Genomic DNA, 27,278 nt, shown 5'->3' with positions numbered 1-27,278 from the left:
GAATTAAAGACATTCACCATTACCACCCAGCCCAAAAAGACATCTTAAACAATTTTTTCTTTACCTTAGGTCAGTGGTTATCAATCTGTGGGTCATGACCCCTTTGGGATCCTATATCAGATATTTGCATTACGATCCATAACAGTTAGAAAATTAAAGTTATGAAGTAGCAACGAAATAATTTTATATTGAGGCTCACCTCAACATGAGGAACTATATTAACGAATCACGGTGTTAGGAAGGTTGAGAACCACTGGCTTAGGTAATACCTAATTGAAGTAAACCAAATAGCTTTATGGTATTTTGAATTACTTTGCTCTGTTAGCCTTGACCACTTTTCCATTAGATCATGCTGTGTGTCTATGTTTGCTTTGCAGAGTCGTGTTAAAGTGGGAGGAAAGCGTAGACCACAGACCCGCGCAGCTAGGCGGCTGGCTGCCCAGGAGTCCAGTGAGGACATGAGTGTCCCCAGAGGACCTGTTGCACAGTTAGCCAGTAGTTCCATCTTACCAAATGGCCATCAACCATATCTGCAGCCCAGGATGGCCAGTGGAGAGAGCAGCTCTGAGAAAGCCATGGCCCCAGCTGCTCCACCTTGGGAAAGTGGTCCCACGTTGTCCACAGTGGACAGAAGCTTTTTTGTGACATCTCTGCCTCAGAATGAAAATGAGGCTGACTTGTTTGATTCTGGGGACATCTTTCCAAAGAGCATAGGATCACAGCCCATGGAGGGAACAAAAGTTAAGGCAGCAGAGACTCCAGCCCACTTGTCAGGAGGAAGTACGGAGAAGAACCTTGTGTTCCCTGAGGCCAGCAGTGCCGATGATCTCTTCCAGACCGTCAAACCAAGACCAACAAAGAAAAGAAACCCTTTCCCCCTTCTTGAAGATGAGGACAATCTCTTTGCAGATCAGAAAGGCAAAAAGAAAGAGTTGAAATCTGACAGCCGTCAGGACATCATATCAAAAACACAGGACATTTTTGAGGTAACAAAATATATCGTGACTGAGTCTTTAAGGAAAGGAGCTGATTGGCTGCTTGAGCTATAAACTATTCATGTGTGTGCTTGTGTGCTGTCTACTTGCTTATTAATCATGATTAGGTCTCTTGTTAATAACCCTAACGGTGGTCCTTGCTGCCTTTAATATTTGTTATAAACCTTGAATTATTTCAAAAATGTTATTGTAGTCCTGGTTATAGAGTCCAGAACCTAGTAATGTTAGGCAAATGCTTTATGGTTCACTAAGCCATAGCATAATCCCTGGGTCCTGATTTTTACATATAGAGTGCATGTGTGTGTGTAAATGTTTTTAATTATTTTATTTGCTATTTTTTAAATTTCTATAGAATGGTGCTGCTGTCAGCTTTATGACATGTCCTTCTGTGACATATATGAACTCCACTGGTGCAGCTTGTGTGTTTAAACTGTGTTTTAAAAAGCTAAGGCTTTTGTGGAAGTTGTTCAGATGTTTATTGAGCCTGGTGGCCCTGGGGCCAGCAGGAGAGCTAGGACACGTGTTTTATCCCCCGAGATTTCAAGGAGAGGAGTAAGATTAAACAGATCAGCAGGTCCTTAAAGTGATCACAAGTGGTACTAAATGCCATGAAGAAAACTGTCTAGGGCCAAGGACAGCCAACTGCAGAGCTGGTATCTGAACTGTGACTAGAAGAACAATGGGGACAAGTTATGCAGAGACCCGGGGTAGTGTCTTCCAGCCTGGGGAGTCTGTGCTTGGTCACTCCATGTCTATAAATTATTGAACTATTTTAGTTTTAAAAATGATTTTATTTACAAAATTTGTTTTGGGGCTTAACTAGGATGATATATTTGCTACGGAAGCAGTTAAACCTTTTCCAAAAAAGAGAGAGAAGGAGAGAACTTTGGAACCCAACTTATTTGATGATAATATTGATATCTTTGCTGATTTAACTGTAAAACCTAAGGAAAAGTCCAAAAAGAAAGTGGAAGCCAAGTCTGTGTTTGATGATGATACAGGTGAGTATGGGTTTCCTGCCCCTCCGGTAAGTATGGCTATCCACAGTGCACCTAGAACATCACTGCCCACTGACTGCATTTCCTGTGGTTCACGTTGGCTCTTTCTTGGACTTTGTTTCTCAGTAGGTTTTCATTTCTTTGCTGTGGAATCCTGGTTAGTATAAGAATGTGATGTGATGTGTAGATGGACTAACCATTTTCATGAGGCAACTTTGTGCTATGCTGAGCATCAAGGCTTAAGATGGTGCTCAGCATTTGACCTGAAAGTAGAAGCTAGCTTTTATCTTTGTGCTTACCGCCATCACTTGCCAAGCACTGTTTGTGAAAAAAAAAATCCATCAGAACCTTCTTTCACATGCTATCTGCAGGGCATGAAGTTGGTTGAGTCAGAATAGCAGCTGGACAAGGAGGGACAGCAGCTTAAGGACTGAAGGGTCAGTGCAAGAGAGCAGTCCTGTGCAGTGGAGTCCCACATATGAGACATGGTCAGTGCAAGAGAGCAGTCCTGTGCAGTGGAGTCCCACATATGAGACATGGCCTCTCCCTGAATTTTGTGTGTGTGTGAACACGCTGCACCCACTCCTCACTGAACAGACAAGCCAAATGCTGGTAACTATAACTGTTGGGCTCCTGATGGATCCTGTGTTGGTAGACATGGACAGAGCCAGGGCATGTCCTCTCACCCTGTCCATCTAGGTCTGATCCTGGGACTGACTGGGAACACTTGCTGCAGAGCCACTCTGAGTCTGTCCCCCTGGCAGACCTTGTGCTCTATCCTCGTGTCCTTTGGCATAGAGTGTAGAAGAGACTTGAGTTGCTTTTTTTTTGTTGTTCTTTTTTTTTTTTTGACACACGATCTTGCTGTAGCCATGGCTAAGCTTGAATTTACAACTTTCCTGATCTTAGCCCTCCCAGGTGCTGGGGTTACAGGCATACATGACTTTCTTTCATTATTAAATTGTCATACATGCTTATGGTAGTAGTCATACAACTTAGAAAATTTTGTAAGTGGAGGAACAAAAACTTTAAAGCTAAGTAATATTAATGGTTTGTTGTACATCCTTTTAAGACATAACATTGCTCTGTATTTATGTAGACTCAATTTAAAAATAAGAACATACTTCACCTGTTATTCTAGTCACTTCTTGAATATTTTTCGGCACATAGAAATCTCTTTGGGTTTCAGTGTTTTGAGTAAGACTGCTTTGTGTTTAGCTGTTATCTTATTACGGACAACCTAGATCGTTTGTCGTTTCTGTTATAGATAATGCCATAGATTTTTATCATTTTTGTACACCTGTCTTTATTACACATGCTGAAATTTTGATGTGGTAGAATCTTACCAATAACATTACTGTGTTGTAGGACATTTGTACATTGTGTGAAGATCCATTGCTGTGATATAACAGAGATCTGAATGACCAACATCTAGGCAGGAGGTGTATGTGGCTCCCAGGCAGAAAGGGAGGACATAGGGGATGAATCTAGGTACAAGGGAGACATCAGGAGACATGGAGGTAAAAGATGGAAGAGAGGTAATGCCATGTGATAGAATATAGATTAATATAATGAGTTAATTTAAGTTATAAGAGCTAGTTAGGAAGCCTAAGCTATAGCTGAGCTTTCATAATTAATAAGAAGTCTTTGTGTCATTCTTTGCGGGTGTGGCAGTAACAAGGAATTACTTCTGCATTACTGGGTAAGCAGCATAGTTAAAAGTCTGAAACACTAACATGAATGATTCAGACCTCATTCTTACTGTTGAGACGTGCCACAGATTGACTCCTAGATTCCAAGAGTGCATTCTGTATTGGCTTTCTCTTTGTACATTCTCACTGTCCTTAAAAGCCAGAGTGACTTTCCAGAAGATAGAAATCAGTTCAGTGTCTGTTTCTCACTTCATGTGCACATACACACTTTTGTAGCTGAGAAATTTATACTAAAAGACAACCTGTTGTTTATGTATCATTATAAAACTTGGGTGCCACCAACTGAGCCAGAACCAGAACCTAAGATGTTTTACTTTTCGTATTGGTACTTAATATGTTATCAGAATTGAGTCTTTGGCAGTTTTGTGCAGATGTGTCTCAAATTACCATTTTCTTGCCTGTCTTAACTTTTTTTTTTCTTTTTTCCTTTTAAAGATGATATTTTCTCCACTGGTCTCCAGGCTAAGAAGTCCAAACCCAAAAGCCAATCTGCAGAGGGCACATCTGACCTAAGATCTGATCATAAAGTGTCCAACATTTTTGATGACCCCTTGAATGCCTTTGGAAGCCAGTAGAGCCTTTGGGGTCTTCACAGTTCACTCCCCCATTCTATTTTCAGTTAGCGATGCCATCTCCTACACCCACCGCCATCACCGGATTCCAAAAGCAAATACTGAAACAACTAGTTCAGCTTTTACCCAATATAACTAATATTTTCTGCACTGATTTTAATTATGTTTAAGGTTACAAATAAAAAATATATGCTTCACAGTGGTTTGTTTTTACTTAATTATACTGCATAGAAGGGCATGCTAGAGAGGAGTTCTCTGTGGTTTTCATATGTGGGCAGGGAATGTAGAGATAGCTGATGTCAGGCAGAAGACCTGAAGTCCTTGTGCTGTGGGTGGGGCTCTGAGTGCAGTGATGGTCTAGGCAGGTGAAAGAGAAAGGAGGTAAAAGCCTATGCATTTATGATTCTAAACCTGTGAGGAGAGGTTCCATGGAATTCCAGATGTGCCTCGGCAATCACCTAAGGGACTGTGTCCTCTGCTGTCTTGCTTTTGAAGAGAAAGTTTTTGGCTTACAGTCACACTCATCATTGCCACATTATCAGTGGTTGCATTCAGGCTACCCACAATGCCAGAGTTGAGTGGGCTGCAAGAGATGGATGGTTTAGTTATGGGCAAATTTTTGCCTTTCTTAGCATTTCTTTCTTCCTTTGTAAATGGTTTTAGTACTAAGCATGCAGGGTTGTATTTTTGAGAATAGGTAAAGACCCCTTTATCTATCTGCCCCTTAAAATGGTAGGTGATGACTGTGAATTGGTTCGATGAGGTAATGCAGCTTTAAAGTGGAAGCCAAACACCTGAACTCACCCACTGGATGCACAAGCCCATTGCTGACTTATTTGTAGTTAAGATTTCCAGCACAGGCACTCTCTAACCTCTGTACATTACCACTGTGGTTCTGTCCTCAGTTTGAAACTATTATTAGCCTTAATCATGGGCAGAGTTGAAGAGCCACGGGCAAAAGATGGCAAAAGGCCAGGGCCTCACATACCTCCCACCTCAGTGGAACTGTGGAAACTGGTGGGTAAAATCCTAAGTCTCAAGAGAGCCAGAGGCTGGGGGAAGACTGGTTAGGGTTCATTCATAACTAGTCACAAGTCGACTACTAGAGGTTTCATTGTCCTCTTCTGCAGTCCACCTAGGAAAACACCACACTTGAGCTGAACCACCCGGGAAGGTAATGAAGCAGTAGGGGCATGCGTTGTCTTAAAGCCAGTCAATTTATATCCAGTTTAGCCGATTGGTGAACACAAATGCATGCTAGGATTTCGAGCCCAAAATGCCACCTGGTTGACCAGTGGTCTTTAGTAATTACTCAAATGCAAGAGGCAAACAGAAAGCCACGAGCCCTTATAAGCAAGTCATTACAGACTATACAATTGAGTCAGAAATGGTAAGAAAGCGTGGGGGAACCAAAAGGGTGGTGTGTTTAAGTCAGCCTAGCCTGGACGTCCTTTAAGAGCTCCAAACTCTGGAAAGGTCATGAGTAGACAGCAAATACCAGGAACCCTTCTGTCCCCAGAGAACCTTAGATGTACCCCACCCGAGGCGCACCGCCCTGGCCGCTCTTGCCCATAGACTATGGCCTGTCTCCAGCCTCCTTCCTTGCCCCAGCCTGGTCCCACGTCAGTAATAAAGGGTCAACATCCGGGCCTCTTCTAACCGACAACCTTTCCTGAATGCCAGTGCGACCCCGGCGTCCGAGCAACGGCCAGCCTCGGACGGCTCGGCCCCGCCTCTCGCAGGCTGATTGGAGGACGCCGGCAGCGCTGGCCGGCGATTGGTGAGCGGTGTCACAAAGGGCGGGGCCTGAACTCTGCAGGCCCGCGTCGGCCGGCGTCGCGGGCTCGCTCATCCCTAGCGGCCTGCGGGCAGGCGAGCGAGCGAGCGGGAGGACGGGACCACCGGAGGGCGAGCGGGTGAGGGGCGTGGCGGGGCGGGGCGCGGCCGGGCGGGCGGGCGGCTAAGGGATCCGCTGCTCCTTCGCGGCCCGGGCAGGCGGGAGAGGTGCGCCCGCCTCGGCTGCAGCCTGGTCGCGCCCTCCGCGCTTCTCTGCTCGGGACTCACGGGACCCGGACAGCCGTCGCCCTGGGTACAAACTGGTCGCGCCTGCGGCTCCAGGCGCTGCTGACCCGACTTTGGGTCTGAGTGTGGTCCCTGCGGGTCGTGGTCCCTGACCTCAGGGCAGCACAGCCGCACTAGGGCATCAGTCCTAGGCTAGAGTGTGTGATTCCACTCTGTAGCTCGATTTTCACACATCTGTAAATATATAAGTGTCAGCATTTTAAATGGCTGCCTCATATTGTGGGTATTTTTATGTTGGGCGAAAAATTTAAAAGCTAACTCGTCGTGTGGCTAAGTTTCTGTGGACGAGAAGGAAGCAAAAGTCCAAGGTACTGAAATTCCTTATTGCGTGTCCTCATTGCTACTTTTGTAGTTGTGTTTTTAGAAAATTTCAAACAATGAAAGAACTGTTGGAGTCATTTTTAATTTTTTCTCTCGGATTTTCAGCTAATTTATCAATATTAGCATCATTTTATTATATCACATCATATCAGTATGAATTGTCATTGCCCATTGGTTTTCCAGTGCTCATTCTTGCAGGCCACATGCCACTTTGGGGGGCTTGCAGCCCTTCTCAGTGGACCCAGTTTTAGTACCGACTAGGTCGTTGGCCCACTTGAGCTTCCATTTGTCCCTGTAGTATTCTAATCCGATTTAGACAGACTGCATAGCCGCCTCCTGCCCCGTGTTACATTGATTTCCGTTGCTGAGAAGTCTAACTTTTCTATACACAATTGTTTTCAGCTATGGTTACCGCCCTCGGTCCTTTTCGTGTCTAGAAAGTTATCCCCCTGACAGGGCCCAAACTTAATTTGGAAGTTCCAGCAACATTGATGGGGTACTGATTGCGGCACTAATTTTTGCTCATAGGCCCTTGATCTAGGCGTATTTCAGATTCAGGACTTCCACATGTGTGACCTTCTGCTTCCCCCAGTTTGTTCATTGCTGCAAGGAACAAGTATAAGAAGCACTGTGAAGGGAATGCCCCCATTCTTTTGCACCTTTAAGTTCTCCTCTTAGGTACTGGTCACCTGTGCCTTCTGTCACGTTCATCTCAGCGTTTCTAACATGTGACTTCTATCTCTAGACTGCTTATTTGTAGGTAGGTTTGCTGTTGGCCCTGAAGAAGCAGACACTGGTATTTCTATAGCACACACACTCTTCGGTCTAATGTGATGAGAACATTAAGAATGTCTGCATGCTATCAATGGGTATTTCACTATGATACTGGTTTTTTGTTTTTGTTTTTTGTTGTTGTTTTGTGAAAATGCAGATTGAGCCCAGGGCCTACTATGTGCTAGGAAAGTACTCTATCACTAAGTTGCTCATTTACTATAAATGATGTAAGACAATGACACCCAAACAGCCCCACTGTAGAGAGTCGTGTGCTCTTGCCACTGTGACCAGCTGCACTAGTAGCACAGTACTTTGTATTACTGTTGTTACTTATTATTTCGATAAGTTGTATAGCTCCACTCAGAACAATTGTGCTGTCAGCAACAACTTTTCTTCCTGTGATGCCATTTTAAAGGAACATTAGCTATGGAACAATTTACATAAATTCTGGTGGAGTGAATTGGAATGAGATTCCCAGAAGAAACCAGTATTCCTCCAAACAATTTTGGAGCATAACCACTATTTCTTCATTTTTATGACAGGATAATACCCTTACATATATCATTTATTTTGTCTAATATAAAAACCAGTGGAGGTGAATTTTTTTAGTTGAATTTCACTGAACAACCTTTAATGGGTGCTAATGTGTGCAGGATGCTGTACTGAGTAATAAGGAGGTCATTCTTTTCTTAAATGCTTGTAGTTTACCAGCGCAAGAATGAGAGGCATGTAAGCAGTACAGTTTTGATGGATGTCATATATGACATGGGTACAAAAGATGGTTAGTATAAGAGATTTTATGGGATAGTTGATACTTGGAATGAGGCTTTTGGGGAGAGATACAGTGCTGGTTATTATTAGCTCAGGGCTTTGAGTTGTAGGCAGGCGCTCTCCTTGGGGTCTCTCCAGTCCTTAGAGCTGAGTTTTGAGAGATGCTTAGGTGCTTCTTAGGAAGCCATGTGTGGAGTCGACACTGAGTAGGACAGAGCAGGAACAATAATATAGGGGCTACAACTCAAAGGTAGATATACTACAACTCAAAGAACAATAGATATATATGTACTAGATAAGTGAAAATGGGCTAGGAAATGAAATGTGTAAGTTGAAAGGTCTTTCTAAGAAGTTTGAAAGTTACTGCACAGACAACGGAGGCCTTGATAGGGCCTTGTGCTAGAGACAATAGAAGTAGTGTGCATCTTCGAAAGATAACTATGCTCACATCTTATGTTATTACTGAACTTCTAGTTGAAGTCAAACCCGTAACACTGTCTGTGCAAAGCGATGTGATGACACGGAATGTTAGGGACCTTTCGCTGGTGCTGGAAATGCAGAATGATTTAGCCACTTTTGCATAGTGTTTGGCAGTTTTTTTTTTTTAAAAGAAAACCAAATACAATGGGGCTGGGGGTGTAGCTGAACCATGGAAAGTAAAATGCTAACTGTACAAGCCTGAGGGTCTTAGTTTGGATTCCCAGTACCTGCATGAAAAGCTGGGCACAGCAATGTGTACCTGTGATCCCAGACCTGAGGTGTGGAGACAGTAAGGAGCCCCCGGACTTGCCAGTCACCCAGTCAAGCTGAATTGATGAACATCAGGATCAATGATGCCTTAAAAACATAAAGTGGGAGATGATAAAGAAAGATATGTGATGTTGACTGCTGGCCTCCACATGCCCACAATGTTCACACATACACACAGTGTACACACATACATACGCACACAATGTACGTACATACACACAGTGTATACACATGCACATATACACATGCACACAACATACACACATGCACACAGTATACACACACATATATACACATGCACACAGTGTACACACATATATACACATGCACACAGTGTACACATACATATACACATGCACACAGTGCACACACATATATACACATGCACACACTGTACACACATACACATGCACACAATGTATACACATACACACAGTGTACACACATGCACACATACAATGTACACATGAATACAGTATACACACATATACATATGTGTACAATGTACACACAGAAGTGGAAAATATTCTTATAATAAAATCTAGCCTAAAAAGTTTAAAATATGCATGTACAAAATCTATAGCAAGTTTGTTTATAGTTGCCAAGAATGGAGTATGTAGGATATTTCTCAGTAGGAAAATGGATAAATGAAATTCATCTAGACAATAGAATATAGTTTAGCACTTAAAGAAAACAAGCCCTTGCGCAAAAGAGCCTAAATGTGTGTTTCTTACAGAGACTGCTCTGAGAAGTCTGTATTGTGTAATTCCAACTGCATGGCATTCTGGAAAGGGCAAAGCTATGGAAACATTAAAAAGAACAAAAGTTGCCAAGAATTTGAGGCATGGGAAGGGATCCATAGCCCAAAACAGAACTTTTAGAATGCTTAAACTACCCTGATGCTGTCCTAGTAAATACATGATTCATGCATCTGTCCATACCTGTAAGATAGATGTACATCACCACGAGCAAACCTAAATGTAAACTGATGTGTCAATTCCTCAGCTGTTAGTAATGTACTGTGTTAGTTCAGAATATAGGCTAACTGAAGGTGGGGAGGGAACACATGCATGTGGGGATTCATCAGAGTTTCTGCTCAGTTTTGTGGTGGATCTGAAACTGCCCTAAAAGTAAATCTCCTTCCTTATTAGGGAGAAAATTCATGTCTTTAGGCAATACAACAGAAAAACCAAGAAAACCAAAATACCACCCAAAAAGAAAAAAAACAAAACAAAACAAAAATAAACCCACAACAAACTGTAACCAAATAAAAGCACACATACAAAAACTGACATTCATTATATGTTGGTCAACTACTTCTGAACACGAGGACTGCCCTGGAATGGCAGGGCACTCTGCTAACAGTTCAGTTGTTAACCTTTGCTCTGTGTGCAGAGGGACCAGCCTTCTACAGGGCAGAGAGACTGAGAATGAGATGCAGACTAAGCAAGAAAAAAATACACAGACTTCTTTTTATGAGGGATATAAGTGTCTCTTCTTTGTTATTTTTTCTACTGTTTGTTCCACTCCAGTCTCTATTTGTTCCGTTCTTTTACCCTGTTGTTTCCCTTCTGCTTTCCCGCTGTCCTCCTTCTACATCTTCCCTTCTCACTACTTCCTGATAACTTTCTTCTACATACATTTTCTGGTGTTTTCCTTCTAAATTCTTTATTTTTCTTTACAGCTTATATACCTCAGCGGATCTTCTAAGCAATATAAAAATTACAATGTGGTTACATTCTGTTTTTTTAAGTAAATGATTACAATGACTATAAGTAAAACAGCATGCTTTTCATGTCCCTCACATAATTAAACATTATACATATTACAGGTGAAAAACAAGACTTCTCATAAATGGGGAGCCTTTCAGTCATAACTGTTTCCATAGACAGTAGTTTTTATAATTGTCAGAAAAAGTTACTCGTTTCACTTTTCATATTTTAGAGTCCAGTCCAATTATTTTAACTAGCCATCCAATTCTTTGTTTTCCAGTTACATGAAGTCAATTGTTTAAAGCTTTGTTTCAGCTATGATGCACACTGAAACCCATGAACACATTTCCCATATGAAAAAGAACTTGAGCTAACTCCTGGGACTCACATGTTTTCCTAATCATTAACCTAAACCATAGTCTATATAGCTCCTGAAGAGAAACTAACTGTGTGACATTTTCTTGGTTTTTTTTTTTTTTAATCTTCTGCAGCCCCTGCTTTATCAGGGGCAGGAGTAACACTCTAAACAGTACAGTTTAAGAGGAAATCATCTTCATAATAATCCACAGGTGAGAATACCCACTAGAGTGGGATATTTCCATAACATAATCATACTTCATTAAAACACACAGGATGCTCCCAACCCCATTCAAACCATACCAGAGAAAAATGGCAGCGACACACATGTAAAGGCACAGCAGTAATGAGACATCCTGGAGCTGAAGCCCATCAGTGCCTTGCATTTTGGTGGGCCAGACTCCTGAAGTCAATTGATACCTGTTGCTCCTCTGACATGGCCACAAGCACTAGTGGCTAGGTCTTCAATAATTTTTTAAAAATATAACAAAATAAAAAATAAAACAAGTCATCACTTTTAAGTTCAGCAAGGCAAACCAAAAGAATCAGAGACCCACTCATTTGCACACTCAGGAATCCTACAAAAACCCCAAACTAGAAGCCGTACTAAAGCACAGGGAACCTGGTGCAGACCTGTGCGGGCCCTGTGTATGCTGCTTCAGTTCTGTGTGTTCATATGATCTTTGCTCAGTTGATTTAGAGGGTCTTGTTCTCCTCTTTCAACCTCCTCTTCTGTGGAGTTCCCTGAGCTCTGGGGGAGAGGGATGTAATGGGGATATCCCATTTAGTGCTGAATGTTCAAAGGTTTCTTACTCTGTGCATAATGTCTGGCTGTGGATGTATATTTATTCGCATTGCTGTAGGAGGAAGCTTCTCTGATGATGACTGAACAACACTAATCTATGAGTATAGCAGAATGCTATTAGGAGTCAGTTTATCACTACATTTTTTCCCTTTTCTTAGACCAACAGTATTTGGTTTTACCCTATATTCTTGAGCTATGTAGTCTCAGGTTCTTGGTCACCCAAGCAGTATTTGGTTTGGGTTCCATCTTGTGGAGTAGGCCTTAAATCAAATCAGTTGTTGGTTGATTACTCCCCTAAGTTTTGTGCTACCATTGCCCTTACCTATCCTGCAGGCATTATATAATTCTAGATAAAGGGTTTGTGACTGGCTTGGTGCTTACATTTCTCTTTTGATAGCATGGAAAGTGCCTTCCTTTATCAAAGATGCTAGAATGGAAGGCTCTATGCAGGCACCAGCCCTATATCTCCATGTGAGTTGTGTAGGTGTTGTATTCAGCATTGGGCCTTGCTATCAGTTTGTGCAGAGCAATCCATAGTCTTGGCAACAGCCTGTATTATTTGGGGATTCCTGTAGGACTCCTTTGCCCAACAACTCAATTAGATGTAACCCAATCCCAGTATTGGAAACTTCATTAGGTGACAAAAGATAGCCAATTGGGACTCATTTCCCCCATTATTTGGTGATTTCATTTATCTCACCTTCATATATGTATATATTTTATGAAGTTTATACTATATTAGGTTTCTGTATTATGCATCAAATGGTTCTTAATTTTAGCTCTCCCAGTATTCTCTCCCACAACCCCTCTCCCCATCCTTTAGGATTTTTTTTTTAAAAAATACTTTCAAATTTTCAAACCAATAGTAAAGAGTGGGCAAAGGCTATAAATAGATATTTCTCTAAGGGTGAGATGCAGAGGGCCTATAATTGCATAAAAGAATATTGTTCAGAATCATTTGGGAGTACACATCACAACCATGTACTCAATAGGATAGCTTTAGTAAAAAGACAATAAAAGGTACTGACAAAGATGTGAAAAAATCTGTTTCCTCATTTATTGTTAGTTCATTATAAAATTGTTCAAACTATTTGGAAAAGTTTAGTAATTTCATAAATTGCTCAATACAGTTGCCATTTGGCCTAGCACACCTATTTCTAGATATCTATCTCCAAGTAAAGGAAACGTGTCCAAAATCTATCTGATTGTTCATTATAGCAGTATGTGTAATAGGTTCCAAATTGGAGCCTACCCAAGCAGGTAAATCAGTGACTGGAGAGATTATGTGCGCTAGGTCCACACAGGGGAGTAGTATTCATCCACCAGATGATGACGTGTTAATGTGTGGATGAACTTTGAAAACTTTATGCAAAGCAAAAGAAGCCAGTCACAAAATACTGTTTACTATGTCATTACCTTTATGTGAAGTGCCTGCAATAAGCAATTATACAGAAAGTAAGTAGAATCGTTGTTGTCTTGTACTGGGAAGCAGATTGGGATATACGTGGAGTTTCTCTGTATTCTGCAGTCACTCCCAAATAACCACACAGAGACTTATTAATCATAAATGCTTGGCCGATAGCTTAGATTTGTCTCTAGTCGGATCTTAAGAATTTAAATTTAACCATTTCTACTAAACTATGTGCTGACCCAAGGCTCATTTACCTCATCTATGAACTTTCCATGTTACTTTTTCTGTATCTGGTTCGTGACTTTTCAGACTCTGCTTTTCTCCTTCTTAGCATTCTCTCTGCACTGAAAATCCTGCCTAGCTGTTGATCAGTTAGCTTCCATTAACAATAAAAGTAACATATTTTCATAGTGTTCAGAGGATTATTCCACAGTATTTTCTCCTTTTTGTCTAAATATAAAGGAAGGTTTTAACTTTCACATAGTAAAATTATATACAACAAAAACAGTTATCAAGTAAGAATTACAGTTATAATATTCAGTCCATTTGTATTTTGCAAAGTTAGAGAAAATATTCTATTATCCTATCTTTGTGTCTAAAGTTCTATACCTAGTTTACTTTTTTATCATAACTAAGGAAAACTTTAAGTCTAATTTATTTAATCTTTAACTCCATCAAAGATCCCAGAAGGGTGTAATGTTACCTAATGACAGGAACATCTAGCTACCTGTACTGTTATCCAGAGTTCTTCAGTAACATTGAGGCATTCATATTTGGATGCCACAGACCTAGTATACCTGGCAGATATTTTTGAGAAGCAGGGAATTTTAAAGGACTCATCTACCTGGTATTGGCAAAGTTTGGCAGTCATTTTTTTTTTTTTTTTGCGTTGTTCTGGTCCAGTTTGGACAGTGTGCTGTCAGCAATTCAGGCAAGGGCAGTTTCTTTGCCCAAATGGCTAGCCTTTGCCATAAAGAAAACGAACTCCATACAGAGTTTCTTCAGTGGCCATCATCATCTTTTGAAAGAAACCAGTGCTGTCTGGAGTAGATGTGTCTCACTGTCATAAAAATCCTTAGGTTATTAAACATATTAAATGCAACATTCTGTAGGTCTTTGAAGTGATTGAAGACGTTTATCTATCTAAATATATCTCTTTAATCTTGATAACATACCTAACATGACTATATGTGTGACTATTATAGATGACTATAATCTGTATTTCTTTCTATATAATACACTTTAAATGAGCTGCATAAACACAGTACCCCAAACGTACATATAGCACAGCAAAAATAACTTTCATATCAATAAGCCAAAATCCATACCAATGTCAAATATTTTGTGATTAATAGTTGTTTTTTGGATTAAAGTAGATTCAATCATCTACCCCTTTTTTCTATCATTCTTATATCATTCTCCTTTTTTCTTTAGAAAGAGATCTTTGAATTTAACTCTTAATGTTTAGCTTTTTTTCCTATGACCAATAACAACTTGTAACCAACTCCCCTAAACAATAATAAAAATTCATATTCCATTAAGTAGCTTAAACCTACCCATACACCATGTCTTGGGAATGTGTGTGTCATTCTCTAGACACTTCCTGTTGTCTGTGGGTACACTGGTATCTTTGGGGGAATCTTTGAGAAAATCAGGATAATCATTAAATCTTTACTGGAGTAGTTTATGAGGTTGGACCATCTTGGCCAGCAGACTTAAAGCTGTTTTGGATGCAGAATTTTGAGGAAATTGTTACAGAGGCATTTTGAGATGCTGTATCACCTGGGCCATCCATTTTCATTGGTGTCTGGTCCCTTTGTTCTGAAAATACATAAACTTTTAAAGGTAATATACATGTCTGTATTAATACAGGTATATAGGCTGTGTGTTGTACACGTTAGCCCAAGATGATTTTTTGTTTTATGTTTGAGAGGTAAAATATATGTTACAGTTTTTGGAGTTTTTTTTTTTTGCTTTTTGAGCAGGATTTTGTAGTTGAACATGAATAGAATAGTCCCACACTAGCTCAGAATTAAATATAATAAAGGGTTTTTTATTTAGGTGGGCAGATTCGCAAATTGCAATCCTCTGCATGAGGGGGAAACAAGAACCAAATCCAGCAGCCAAGAGAGAATGAGCAAGCAAGTGCAAGAGCTTTTGGTACCCAAGGCCATGCCCAATCTGGTCCAGCATCTCAAAGGTCATTGGCTGAAGGTGTTTTCTCCAGCACTGTTTTTCTGTGTATCTTTGGAGCCTGATCTGGCTCTAGCTCTGTAGACCAGGCTGTCCTCGAACTCACAGAGCTCTGCCTGCCTCTGCCTCCTGAGTGCTGGGATTAAAGGAGTATGCTACCACCACCAGGCTGTTTCATAGGTTTTTTTTTTTTTAAGATTTATTTATTTATTTATTTATTTTTTGTCTGTAGTCAGGATTTTCAGGGGCTCTTCCCTGATCAAACCTGATTCCTATCAACCTGGAATGAATCCAGAGCCCCTCATTTCCTGTGGAGATAAAAGCAAAACCGCTTTCGCAAAGTAACAGATTTTTCACTTCCATTTTGAAGTCAAGATATTTTTAAAATGTATAGGTTAGTTTAATCTAGCAGTTTTTATAAATATATTATGTCTCTTAGCAGCTATCTTTCCTTCATCAGCAGTCAAAGAATTTAAGGACAACACAGTAACGTATAGGATCCAGTCTCTCCCTGTATTTACCTGGCTATTTTTTAAGCTTTACTTCTTTTTTAAGGACTTTATTATTTTTAAACTATTTTTTATGGCTGTTTATATCCTTTCTCTTTTCTCTCCCAAGCCTATCTATGTATATATTTAAACCCTCTGTAACCCATCTAGAGGTTTTTCTCTTCTGGATTTGTTTTTACCTGAGCATCTATATTGTTTTCTGATTGCATGAGATGAATCTTTAACTGCTATGTCAGCTGCCAGCACTGCTCAGCTTAGTGTATGGCAGTAGCACATGGTGGTTGGCGGCTGGCTCCATCTTGCAGGCAGTTGCCAGGAGGTATGTCTCTGTATTGTGGCCAGCATAAGAGACACAAGACTAGGAAGCTGTGTTTGGCTCTGTTTTTATGTGTTTAGAACCATTTTAAAGCTTTTGTGGATGTAGGTGCCGGAAATTTAGGCACTATATGTAGCAGATTTTTGTGTCCTATCAGCCAGTTTCCAAATATCATATACAGTCTTATTAGTTGTAAATGCTTTATCAATAGCTCAGGTTTGTTACTAGATAACTCTTAATATTTTAAACTAAGCCATATTTATTATCTAACCTCTGCTTATTATGGTACCTTCTTTCAACACTTCACATTCATCTTGCTTTTCTCTGTGTCAGTTTGTTTGAAACTCCTGTGACACTGCCCTTCTTTCTGGCATTCTCTTAGTCAGGTTCTCCCACCTAGCCTTATCCTGCTTTGCTATAGGCCAGTTAGCATCTTTATTAACCCAATCACAGTGGCATATATTACACAGTGTAAAGAAATATTCCACAATGGGAAAATTTAGGCGTGATGGCTATTGGGTGTAAGACTTTTTGGGTTGTGAAATATAGTAAAGGTGATTGCAAGAGGTTTTTGGTGTCACTCACTGCTAGAACACTTGGTGGGCATACCCAGGCCCTTGTTCAGTCCCCATCACTGGGGGAAATAATGATTGCTGTGTTTGGACATTTTAGTATTAAAATGATTGAATTTTAGATGTTAAGTGAGCCAATTTATGTTATATGAATTATATTTCAGTAAAACTATTTTGGAGAAAGATTCCCTCATCTGTAGCATTATTAATAAAAACCCAGAGACAGAAATTTGGGTTCCACCTGAAGGCCAGAAAAGCAAAACAGCCAGCCACTGACTCTTAACCTCTACCTCAGTCTGAAATAGTGATCCTTACTCCAGGAATCTCAGAATGAGACTGTGTGCGAGCTGTTTCCTCCATTTTATATTCCTTTCTAGTGCTAGGATTAAAGACATGCGCCACTACGTAGTGCCCAGTTTCTATGCCAAACTAGTGTGGCTGCTGGGATTAAAGGCATGTGTCGTCACTGCCTGGTCCATAGGGCTGATCAGTTTGACTGTTTTACTCTCTGAACTTCAGGAAAGCTTTGTTTATTAAAATACAAATTAAATATCACTACACTCATTTCTCTGGAAAGATATGCACCTGTGTTGTTTAAGTGTAAAAACCCCTGCCCCCCATCCCATACAAGGTCTTCTCCAACTAATAGCAGTTTTCAGTGGGATCACCCTTGCTACTAGTTCTATACTATTAACTTACCTTAAACGACTATTCGTTTTGTCTGTCTCTCATACTCATTAGCCGTTGTATGTTTGTAAATAGAGATTGTCTAGTGTTTACCCCACTACCATTTCCTCTTTATTTAGTAGATCAAATTTTAAAGGAACTTATTATATTGTTTGCCATTCTTTTTTTCCAGTGTAATTATGTATAAGACTCCAAACTTTTATATGGTTTAAAAGAGAGACATGTTTTAGAAAAGGATGTTCATACACTTGGAAAGTCTTACATTATATTGATATGTAGAATTTGAATATTAGCAAAAATGTTTGTCATTCATGTTCTATTTATTAGCAGCAATGCTTAGCTCTTGTAAGGTACATAAAGAATCAAAAACATATCTATTCTTCATGAATAGTCTACTCCGGGAGTGATTTCAGAGGCAGGCACGCAAAGTTCACTGCTGGACACATGTAAAGTTAGTAGAATAAGTTCTGAGAGTCTTCGGAAGACCAGTATGAGCTAGAGTTATTCAGAAAACTTAACAAAGAAGGGACTTTAAGACAGATTTGTTTTAAAAAGCCAATTTTTGTTTTTTTTTCAGGTACAAAACTTAAACATGAACAACGATACATATTACCAATGTTCAAAGCTGATTTGGGTAGAACTGGAATACAGTTGCATACCACATATTCCAGAGGAATTAGAAAAGTCAAAGTAATGGATAACAGAAAAGAGCCTCCATTCTTCAATGAAGATAACGTGGGACCATTTTACTTCAAACTTCCTTTCTATGACACCATGGAACTCTTCATCGAAACATTGACTGGAACATGTTTTGAACTAAGAGTTTCACCCTTTGAAGCTGTTATCTCTGTGAAAGGAAAAATTCAAAGATTGGAAGGTACTACTAGTCTTTGTTTCTACAATATGAGGATTAAACATTTTAACAGTTTTTTTAGTGGAGAAAAATTTAAACATATGCCATTAGGATTTAATTTAAAAATGTAAACATATAAATAGGATAATAACATCCCCATTATATCTTCCAACAGTTACCTACTTAGAAACTGTCTCCATTGTATCCCTTTGTGCTCGTCATCCTATGCCCTTCACAAGATTTCCTCGATTCAGATCTCTGGCATCATGTTAATGGCATGAAGTAAATATTTCAAAATAGTTTTAGCAATTTGGGATGATACACAAATCAAACCATAGCTATTTTGCAGTTACTTTTAATGACAAGTGTAATTTATTTACTTTTAGAGTACTTGCTTTTTCTTTTAGCACCAGTTTGTAAATTTCTTTTTTTTAAAAAACAATGGAGATTTTCTGAATGTTTGGGTTACATTTACATATATATTCTAAGTTTCTCTAACAAAGCAAGGATTTTGAATGATATTTAATGTCTTTTTCTGGTGTATGTATTTGTGGTATCATAGATTACTTTATGTTAATATTACTATTCCAAATTTCAGATTACCATTTATGGTTGTCCAGTTTGGACTAGAAAATAGAGTCATTTCATATAACGCTAAGTTGATCTTTGCTGGTGGAGTCAACTGGAACTCATTTGTAACATGAAGGTACTAATTAGGTTTTTCTCTCCAGACAACTTAAAATGAGAATTACAGAAAGATTAGAGTGTTTGAATCTTTGTGAGATTCTTGGTCTTTGTGAGATCAAGGATTCTGAGTATTCCAGGTTTTGAATATTTGCTTTTCCTTCATCCCTCTGCTTTAGGGAAGTTTTAGGGGGTAGCTGAGTCTAGAAATACATCAAAGAATGGCACATTCACCCCTGTTTTCTAAACGACAAAAGAAGTGGCAGTCATTGTGTTCTGTAGGAGTCTTCAAAAGAACAGCCTACGTGAAAAATCCATTTTAATTCGTTTCTGGAGGGTCTTTGTTCTTCCTCACTGGATGTCAGTTGGAGCTAATGTGGGAAGACTCTCAAGACTCCAGATTAGCAAGATGTTACTGGAGAGGACAGAGGGGACACCTTAAGTTGGTCCTGCAGAGGGAACGGTTGTGCCTGCAGAAGGCTTTTCCTTTGGGTAGCTCTTGATGAGTCAAAACTAGCACCTGGTGGGAGAGAAGACAGAGTAAGTTGTGGAGGAAGACTGAGGAGACTGTGGTGAATTGGGAACCATTGCTTTGAAGGGACAGAAATAGCAAATCCACTAAGCAACTTAACATTAATTTTTATTTGTTTTTGTTTTGCTTTTTTTTTTTGAGACAAGGTTTCTCTTGGTAACAGTTGTAGCGGTCCTAGAACTAGCTCTTGTAGACTAAACTGACCTAGAACTCACAGAGATCCAGCTGCCTCTGCCTCCCAAGCACTGGGATTAAAGGTGTGTGCCACCACCACCCAGCAACATTAATTGTTAAAATCACATTTTCACTTATGTGTATAAATGCATATATATGTGTACTTGCTACAGCACACACACATGTGGAGGCTGAGGACAATTTGTGGGAGTCATTTCTTTCTATTATGTAGGTCTTAGGATCAAACTGAGTTCATCAGGTTTGACAGCAAGCTGCAAGCACCTTTGCCCACTGATCCATTGCTGCACCCTAAACACATCTTGCTGGCTCCCAAATTGACATTTCTTAATGTTAAAAATAGAAATAATGGTAGTAGCAGTTGCAACTGATCTTCTCAGGATTACATGGATTACCAAATGTAAATTGTCTATTTTCTTTATCAAGGGAAAATGCTTAGTATGGAGATAATGTCATCTGCTTCTGAGACCCTAATGTACGTACTGTACACTTGGGGAAGGCTATACTTTGGCTCTCTAACTTTCTTTCTGGAGCTTACTAACCAGAGCAGTGTTTTACGATGGTGTGGACATCCCTATTAGAAGGTCTGCAAAATACTGCACTGCAGTTGAAAAGAAGCAGGTGCCAAGAATTTTAAGGGGCTACCTGGAACAGTTGGAGTCCCTAGATATACCCCTTAGTTTTGGCATTACTGCTGTTCCCTAAATAAATGTTTCTCCTGCAAACACAGAAGAGGATTGTTTTCCCTGGTTCCTTATGAGTAATGGAGCCATATTATTAGTTATGGACAATGAGCTACAAATAGACAGTCATTTTTATACCTGACAGCTACTGCTCCATCAGCAAGGGTTCCTGAAGGACTGTTGTAAGCAGACTCCTGTACCACACGGTGGAGAGTAACATAGGCAAGGAGAGAACTCTTTACCTCTTTTTTTACTAACTATATTTTTTTATTGATTTTATTGAGCTATACATTTTTCTCTGTTCCCCTCCCTGCCTCTCCTCTCCCCTTAAACCCTCTCTAATGGTCCCAGTGTTTTCAATTTACTTAGGAGTTCTTGTCTTTTTCTACTTCCCATGTAGATAAGATCCATATAGGTCTCTCTTAGGGTCCTCATTGTTGTCTAGGTTCTCTGGGATTGTGATTTGTAGGCTGGTTTTCTTTGTGTTATGTTTAAAAACCACTTATAAGTGGGTACATGTGATAATTGTCTTTCTGGGTCTAGATTACCACATACAATATGATGTTTTCTAGCTCCATCCTGCAAATGAGAAATCTTTGCCTGCAAATGAGAACTCTTTACTTTAAACCGTTGACTTTTTTTTTAAAGAGTAATTTGCCATTTCTGCATAGCCCTCTTTATTCTGACATTAGATATTAGGACCAGATGTTTTCCTGGGTAGGTTACTTTATTAGTTGTCTTTTCACTAACATCTCTCTATATTCATTACAATGATAATAGTCTGTGTTGTTTGGTGGTCCCTGGGGCCTTCCTGACTAATAACTAGTAGGAAGGTACTCCATGCCTTACAGTGGGATTTTTGCTTAATAACTTCTGGAGGAAAGATTGTCCACCCATACAGAGTACCCTGTTCAAACTCCTTCTTTTAAGGAAACTTTAAATTAGTTTACAAAGTGTTGGATTTCAATAAGAACTTTTAATACATTCTTAGTTTGGGTTCAACTACACCCCTTCGTCCTCTCCCTTGTTTCCTCACCCACATTTATTTTAACCCTTTAATCCTCAGTATTGCTCCCCTATGTCACAGCATATGGTTCTGATGTGTCCTTACCCCTTAAGACCATGTCCCTTCCCCATCGCATGTGTCTTTTCCAGCATCCTGAGCTCTACAAATATTCCAGATTGAATACACAAATCTATAAATTCAAAGCTAACATCCACATATGAGAGAACACACAATGTTTGTCCCTCTGGGTCTGGGAATCAGTATATTTTCTAGTTCCATCTATTTTCTTGCAGCCTATTTTTCTTTGCAGCCTATTAAAATTCTGTCGTGTATATGTACCACATTTTCATTATCCATTCTTCAGTTGGTAGGCATTGAAGATGATTCCATTTTCCTAGATATTGCGAATAGAATAACAATGATATATGTGCATTTTCTCTATAGCAGAATATGGAATCCCTTTATTCTGTGCCCAGGAATATAATATGGGATCATACGGTAGTTCTTTTTAGCTTTTTGATAACACTCACGTAGGCATTGGTGGCTCACATCTTTAATCTCAGCACTCAGGGGGCAGAGACAGGCAGATTTCTGAGTTCAAGGACAGCAAGGACTACACATAGAAATCTTGTCTCGAGAAACAAAACAAAACAAAACAAGCTAGACAAGTGCCCACTCACTTCTAGAATGGTGACAGCACTTTACAGTTTCCCTAACAGTGGATAGCTATTCCTTGTCCTCATAGCCTTGCCCGCTTTTGTTGACTTCTTCCTTTCTTGATGGTAGCTATTTTAGCTGAGGAAAGATCAAATATCAAAACAGTTTTAATTTACATTTCCCTCATAACCAGTGGTGTTGAACATTTTTTAAAAAACTTAGCCATTTACACTTCATTTTTTGAGAACTTTGTTTGGTTCATTGACCCATTTTTTTTTTTACTGGGTTTGTTTCCTGATTTTTAGTTTCTGATGTCTTTGTGTATTCTAGATGCTAGTCCTCTTGACATGTAGCTGGCAAAAATTTCTCTGATTCTATAGGCTGTTTCTCCATTTGATTGGCATTTTCCTATACCATTAAAATATATTTTAAATTTCCTGAGAAGCCACTTGTTGATTGCTAACCTAGTTTCTTGAGCAGATTTCTGTGCAGAGAGCCCTCACCTACATCTCCATCCTGAAATGCATGCCCTACTTTTCCCCCAGAAATTTCAGAGTTCAGATCTTAGTTAGGGTCATTTATCTGTTTATGCAGAGAGAGAAGGCCTTCATTTCTGTTTTCTACCTGTAGACATTTGGTTTACTCAGATCAGATCATTTGTTGAAGATGCTGTCTTTTCTTCAATGTGTATTTTTGTCAAAAATCAGGTGTCTGTAGTTGAATGGTCTTGTAACAGGGGTCCTCTCTTCTATTCCATTGATCAATAAGTTTTTGGGTCAGTACCATGCAGTTTTTATGTCTATGGCTCTATAAAGTTGAAATCAGGTGTGGTGATACCTCCAGCATTATTGTTGCTTAGGATTGCTTTTACTATCTGGGGTCTTGTGCTCTACATTAATTTTAAGACTTTTTTTCTATATCTGTAAAGAATGTCACTGGAATTTTGATTGGGATTGCATTGAATCTACATATTGCTTTTGGTAAGACAACCATTTCTACAATAGCGATTCTTCCAATGCACGGACATGGAAGGTCTTCCATCTTCTAGTGTCTTCCTCAATTTATTTCTTCAGTATTTTGAAGATTTTATTACAGAGATCTTTCACATTTATGGTTAACTTTATGCAAGATTTATTTATTTTTCCACATAATTTGCATGTTTTTAGGTACACACTAGGGTTTACTATGTGTAAACCTCAATAAAAGGAAAAGAGTATCCAATTTAAAGTAAAAATGAAAGACACCCTAGGCACACACTAATCCAAATAGAGCAGAAGTAGCTGCAGACGGAATAGAGCTCAGACTTCAGAACTGAGAAAGTTAATAGTGGCAAAGGGGTGGTGCCTTACAGTGATAGTATTTGTTGTAGATATGTCTATGTATAAAGTGTGCTTTTTCTATACAACAGATAATGAGTTCTGTAGAGTTTTTTTTCTTTGCTTCTTATTTTGTTTTGAGATCGGATCTCACTTTGTTGCTAGGCCTGGAACTTGCTGTTTCCCAAGCTGGCCTTGAAATAATGATCTGTCTGCCTCAGTTTCTGAAAGCCGTCGTTACATGTTTATGCTGCCATGCCTGGCAAGTCCTGTTTTCTTCCTCCCTCCCTCCCTCCCTCCCTCCCTCCCTCCCTCCCTCCCTCCCTCCCTCCCTCCCTCCCTCCCTTTTCAGGCAAAGTTGTATGTATCTTATCTTGGCATTGAGCCTTCTGTGTAGCTGAGGATAACCTTCAGTTTCTGACTCCCTTGTCTCTACATCCCATTACAGGGGTGCACCACTATGTGTGCCCAGTCTGTGCAATGCTAGGGATTAAATCTAGGGCTTCATGAGTATTAGTCACGCTCTCTACCAAATGAACTACACTTCTAGCATGTAGTCTTATTTTTTTTAAATCTGACAGTTTCTTGAATTTTAACTGATTGGGATTCAAGTATGGTTAGACTGATAGCTAACATATTTTTCTTTTAGTTACCCTTGATCTTAGTTGCTATTTTTATTCCTTTCCTTATTTAGCTATTTTAATTTGAATATTTTATATGATTCTGTTTTCTTATCCTTCTCTATCACATATATTTTTTAAGGTAGCCATTCTAGAGTTTGCAGGATGTTTACATCTAATTCAAATTCACTGCTTCATGGGCTGTGCAGAAACCTTACAATAGTGAAATGGTCCTAATTCTAACACTTCTATGACATTGATGTCATTCATTTCATTTACATATAATGTATAAAGTATGGTTATCATGTTTATTTTTACCAATATTGTTTTGAATGAACTGTTAGTTCTTTGTGAGTGCAAGTTTCTGTTTTGCCTTTGTTATTTCTTGTAGTTTGTTTGTGCAGATCTGAGTCTCTTGGCTGTATCACCTTCCTTTCTTGAAAGCGTCTCTTAGTATTTTTTGCAAAGTGTGTCTACTGGCAGTAAATTCCATCAATATTTCTGAGGAAGTATATTTTACGTACATTTTAAGCGTTTTATTAGTATATTTTAGCTGTACATAATAATAGGCTTCCTATGACATTTTCATAAATGTATGGCAATACTTCTTCATAAAACCCCTATTACCCTTTCTCATTCCCCTTATCTTCATCACACTTTCTCTTGTTTCACTTTCTACTTTGTCTTTTTTCTGGGGTATGAGTAACCCTATGAGTTTCATTAAGGATTTATACAAAGGCACAGGCGAGGGGTTATTTACAAACATTTGGTACCTTATTAGTGGCTTACTCCATTATAGAAAATGTCATTTCCTAAACAATCATTAGTTACCTGTGGATACGAGGGAGAGGTTGAGGCATTGTGAGCTTCCCACCCACTGAGATGCTGCAGTGGGTGGGAGGCTCACAATGGGCCTAGTATTATTATAAGTATTATTATATAGGTTATATACAGGCAATCACAGCTGCTGGGGGGTCATGCCCAGAGGCTAGCTTTAGATAGTGCCTCACCTCTTCCTCTGGCTCTTGCATTATTTCCATCTGTTGTTCTTCAGTGTTTTCTGAGCCTAAGAGGAGGTGATATAGATGTCCCATTTGTAGCTGAGCACTCAAAAGTTGACTACTTCATGACTGTCTAGTTGTCAGTCTACATTAACAACTGCTTGTAGGAGGAGGCTGCTTGTTTGTCCCAGCTGTCCAGAACTGAAATAATCACACAGAAACTGTATTAGCTCTAGCTTCTTATTGGTTAACTCATATTAATTTAACTCATTTCTATTAATTTTATATCACTACGAGTTCGTGGCCTACCAGCAAAGTTTCAGCACGTCTATCTCCGGCAGCTCCATGGCGTCTCCCTGACTCTGCCTTCTTCCTCCCAGCATTCAGTCCAGTTTTCGTCGCCTACCTAAGTTCTGCCCTATCAATAGGCCAAGGTAGTTTCGTTATTCATTAACCAATAAGAGCAACACATAGACAGAAGGACCTCCCACACCATCTGCTCACTGCAAAAATCTGAAAACACTAATCAATGGGTATAAACATAGTTATTTAGATGGCTATTTGACAGACACTTCATGTCCATTTAGCAAAACAACAGTAGTTTCCCATTAGGGTCTATGAACTCACCAGCCACTGGCTTTTGATCTGGTCCGTAGTGCCAGACATAAATTCTGTCCTGTGGAGCAGGCCTCAGATCTGATCTGAATGCACTTGGTTACCCCTACATAGTCATACCATTGCAACAGTGGGCACATCATTCCTGGGTGGTTGGTAGTGTAGCACACAGGGACCTCAGCTATATAAGAGGACACCAATCCTCCAGGAGCTTATAGTATGAGGGCTGGCCAGCAGGAAGAAGCTTCTTGCTCATTTTCAGCTTCATTTCTGTGTGTTTTGACTAAGAATGTGGTGTTTTCATCTGTAGAGTGTTTTGTTGTTGTTGAAACAGGTTTTTTTCTATGTAGCCCAGGCTGTCCTAGAACTCACTCTATGGGAAGGCTAGTATGAACTCACAGAGGTCAAGTTGTCTCTGCTTCCATGTGCTGGTATTAAAGACGTTCATCACCATCTCTGGCAGTAATAGTTCTGCAATGGCAATTGTTTGCATTGTTTTCAGGGCCTCAGGGATTGCTTCCTTGAGAAAGAACTTATAGCAAGATAACCTACTCCCTGTTCTGGCATCTTAAATGTTCTATTAATAACCTAATGGGAGTATCATTATTCACTAGTGCAAGTTACCTTTATCTAAACTAATTTTGTAAAAACAATTAAAAATTTTTATTATGTATACTTCTCTCTCTCTCTCTCTCTCTCTCTCTCTCTCTCTCTCTCTCTCTCTCTGTGTGTGTGTATGTGTGTGTGTATGTGTTTGCATACACTTGCATGCCTTTGTGAGCAGGCATTCCATGACAGGTGTGTGTAGGTCATAAGATTTGAAGAAGTCAGTTTCCTCCTCATATCATACAAATTCCAGCGATCTAATTCAGGTTACCAGCTTGGTGAATCTACTTTCTGAGATATTTCACCAAATTTTGTTTTTCAATTAGCTTACCAGATGCAAAATTTGGTTTATGGCTTTTTTGTATAACATTACTTTTGTTTGTCCTGCCTTAAATCTCTGCTTATCCCTCATCTTACTTTGTTCTTATCCAGCTTAGACCTTTTATGCTTACTAGTTTTTGTTGACTTTACACAAAATAGGGAGCTGGAACCTCAAAATGAGGAATTGCCACTATTAGATTGGCACCTGGACATGTCTGTGGGGAAATTTTCTTAATCACGTATTGATGTAGATGAGGTCCCATCCCACTCTAGGTGGTTCTGTTCTTGGGCACATGGGCTTGGGCTGTATATGAAACGTAGCGGAGCAGCCAGTAAACAGCATTTCTCATGGTCTCTGCTGTAGTACATCTCCAGGTTCCCTTGTAATGGACTGTAACCTGTAATATAAAATAAACCCCTTGCACCCCAAAGATTTTTTTGGTCTGTTTTTTATCACAACAGCAGAGAAACTAAACCGATCAACTTTCTATCCTCAATATTCATTACCCCCTTCTTTGTTTTTGAAAGATAACTTTATAGAGATACAAATCTACGTTCGGAGTTTCCCAAAACTTTCAGCATTTTACTCCCCTTTCTCACTGAATGCATTCTCTCTTTGTTCCTTTTTTAAAAACCTGCCTCTGTGTGTCTGTGT

General features: G+C 39.6%; 2 protein-coding genes across 21 annotated transcripts in view; both read left to right on the top strand.

The window, feature by feature from the left end:
- Window positions 1–4,476, top strand: part of Washc2c (WASH complex subunit 2C) — a 55,559-nt gene extending 51,083 nt beyond the window's left edge. For all 14 annotated transcript variants that reach the window (XM_087904389.1, XM_087904388.1, XM_087904393.1 and 11 more), the window contains 3 exons: window positions 378–986; window positions 1,819–1,996; window positions 4,141–4,476. In XM_087904389.1, the coding sequence (XP_087760515.1) occupies window positions 378–986; window positions 1,819–1,996; window positions 4,141–4,280 (927 nt within the window). In that variant the 3' untranslated portion in view covers window positions 4,281–4,476. The remainder of the gene's footprint in view (window positions 1–377; window positions 987–1,818; window positions 1,997–4,140) is intronic.
- Window positions 4,477–6,087: 1,611 nt separating this feature from the next.
- Zfand4 (zinc finger AN1-type containing 4) overlaps window positions 6,088–27,278 on the top strand; it is a 91,623-nt gene continuing 70,432 nt past the window's right edge. The window contains exons 1-2 of one of the 7 annotated variants that reach the window (XM_085686938.2): window positions 6,088–6,193; window positions 18,115–18,414. In XM_085686938.2, the coding sequence (XP_085543064.1) occupies window positions 18,153–18,414 (262 nt within the window). In that variant the 5' untranslated portion in view covers window positions 6,088–6,193; window positions 18,115–18,152. Of the gene's footprint in view, window positions 6,194–6,283; window positions 6,668–18,114; window positions 18,415–27,278 lie in introns of those variants that run through there. The other 6 variants (XM_048444459.3, XM_048444458.3, XR_015000978.2 and 3 more) reach the window with 6 other exon arrangements.

Source organism: Myodes glareolus, chromosome 3 (genome assembly GCF_982192425.1).
Source record: "Myodes glareolus chromosome 3, mMyoGla1.1, whole genome shotgun sequence".
Taxonomy (NCBI): domain Eukaryota; kingdom Metazoa; phylum Chordata; class Mammalia; order Rodentia; family Cricetidae; genus Myodes; species Myodes glareolus.
The sequence above is the reverse complement of the archived record's forward strand: the minus strand, read 5'-3'. Positions and strand labels throughout refer to the sequence as shown.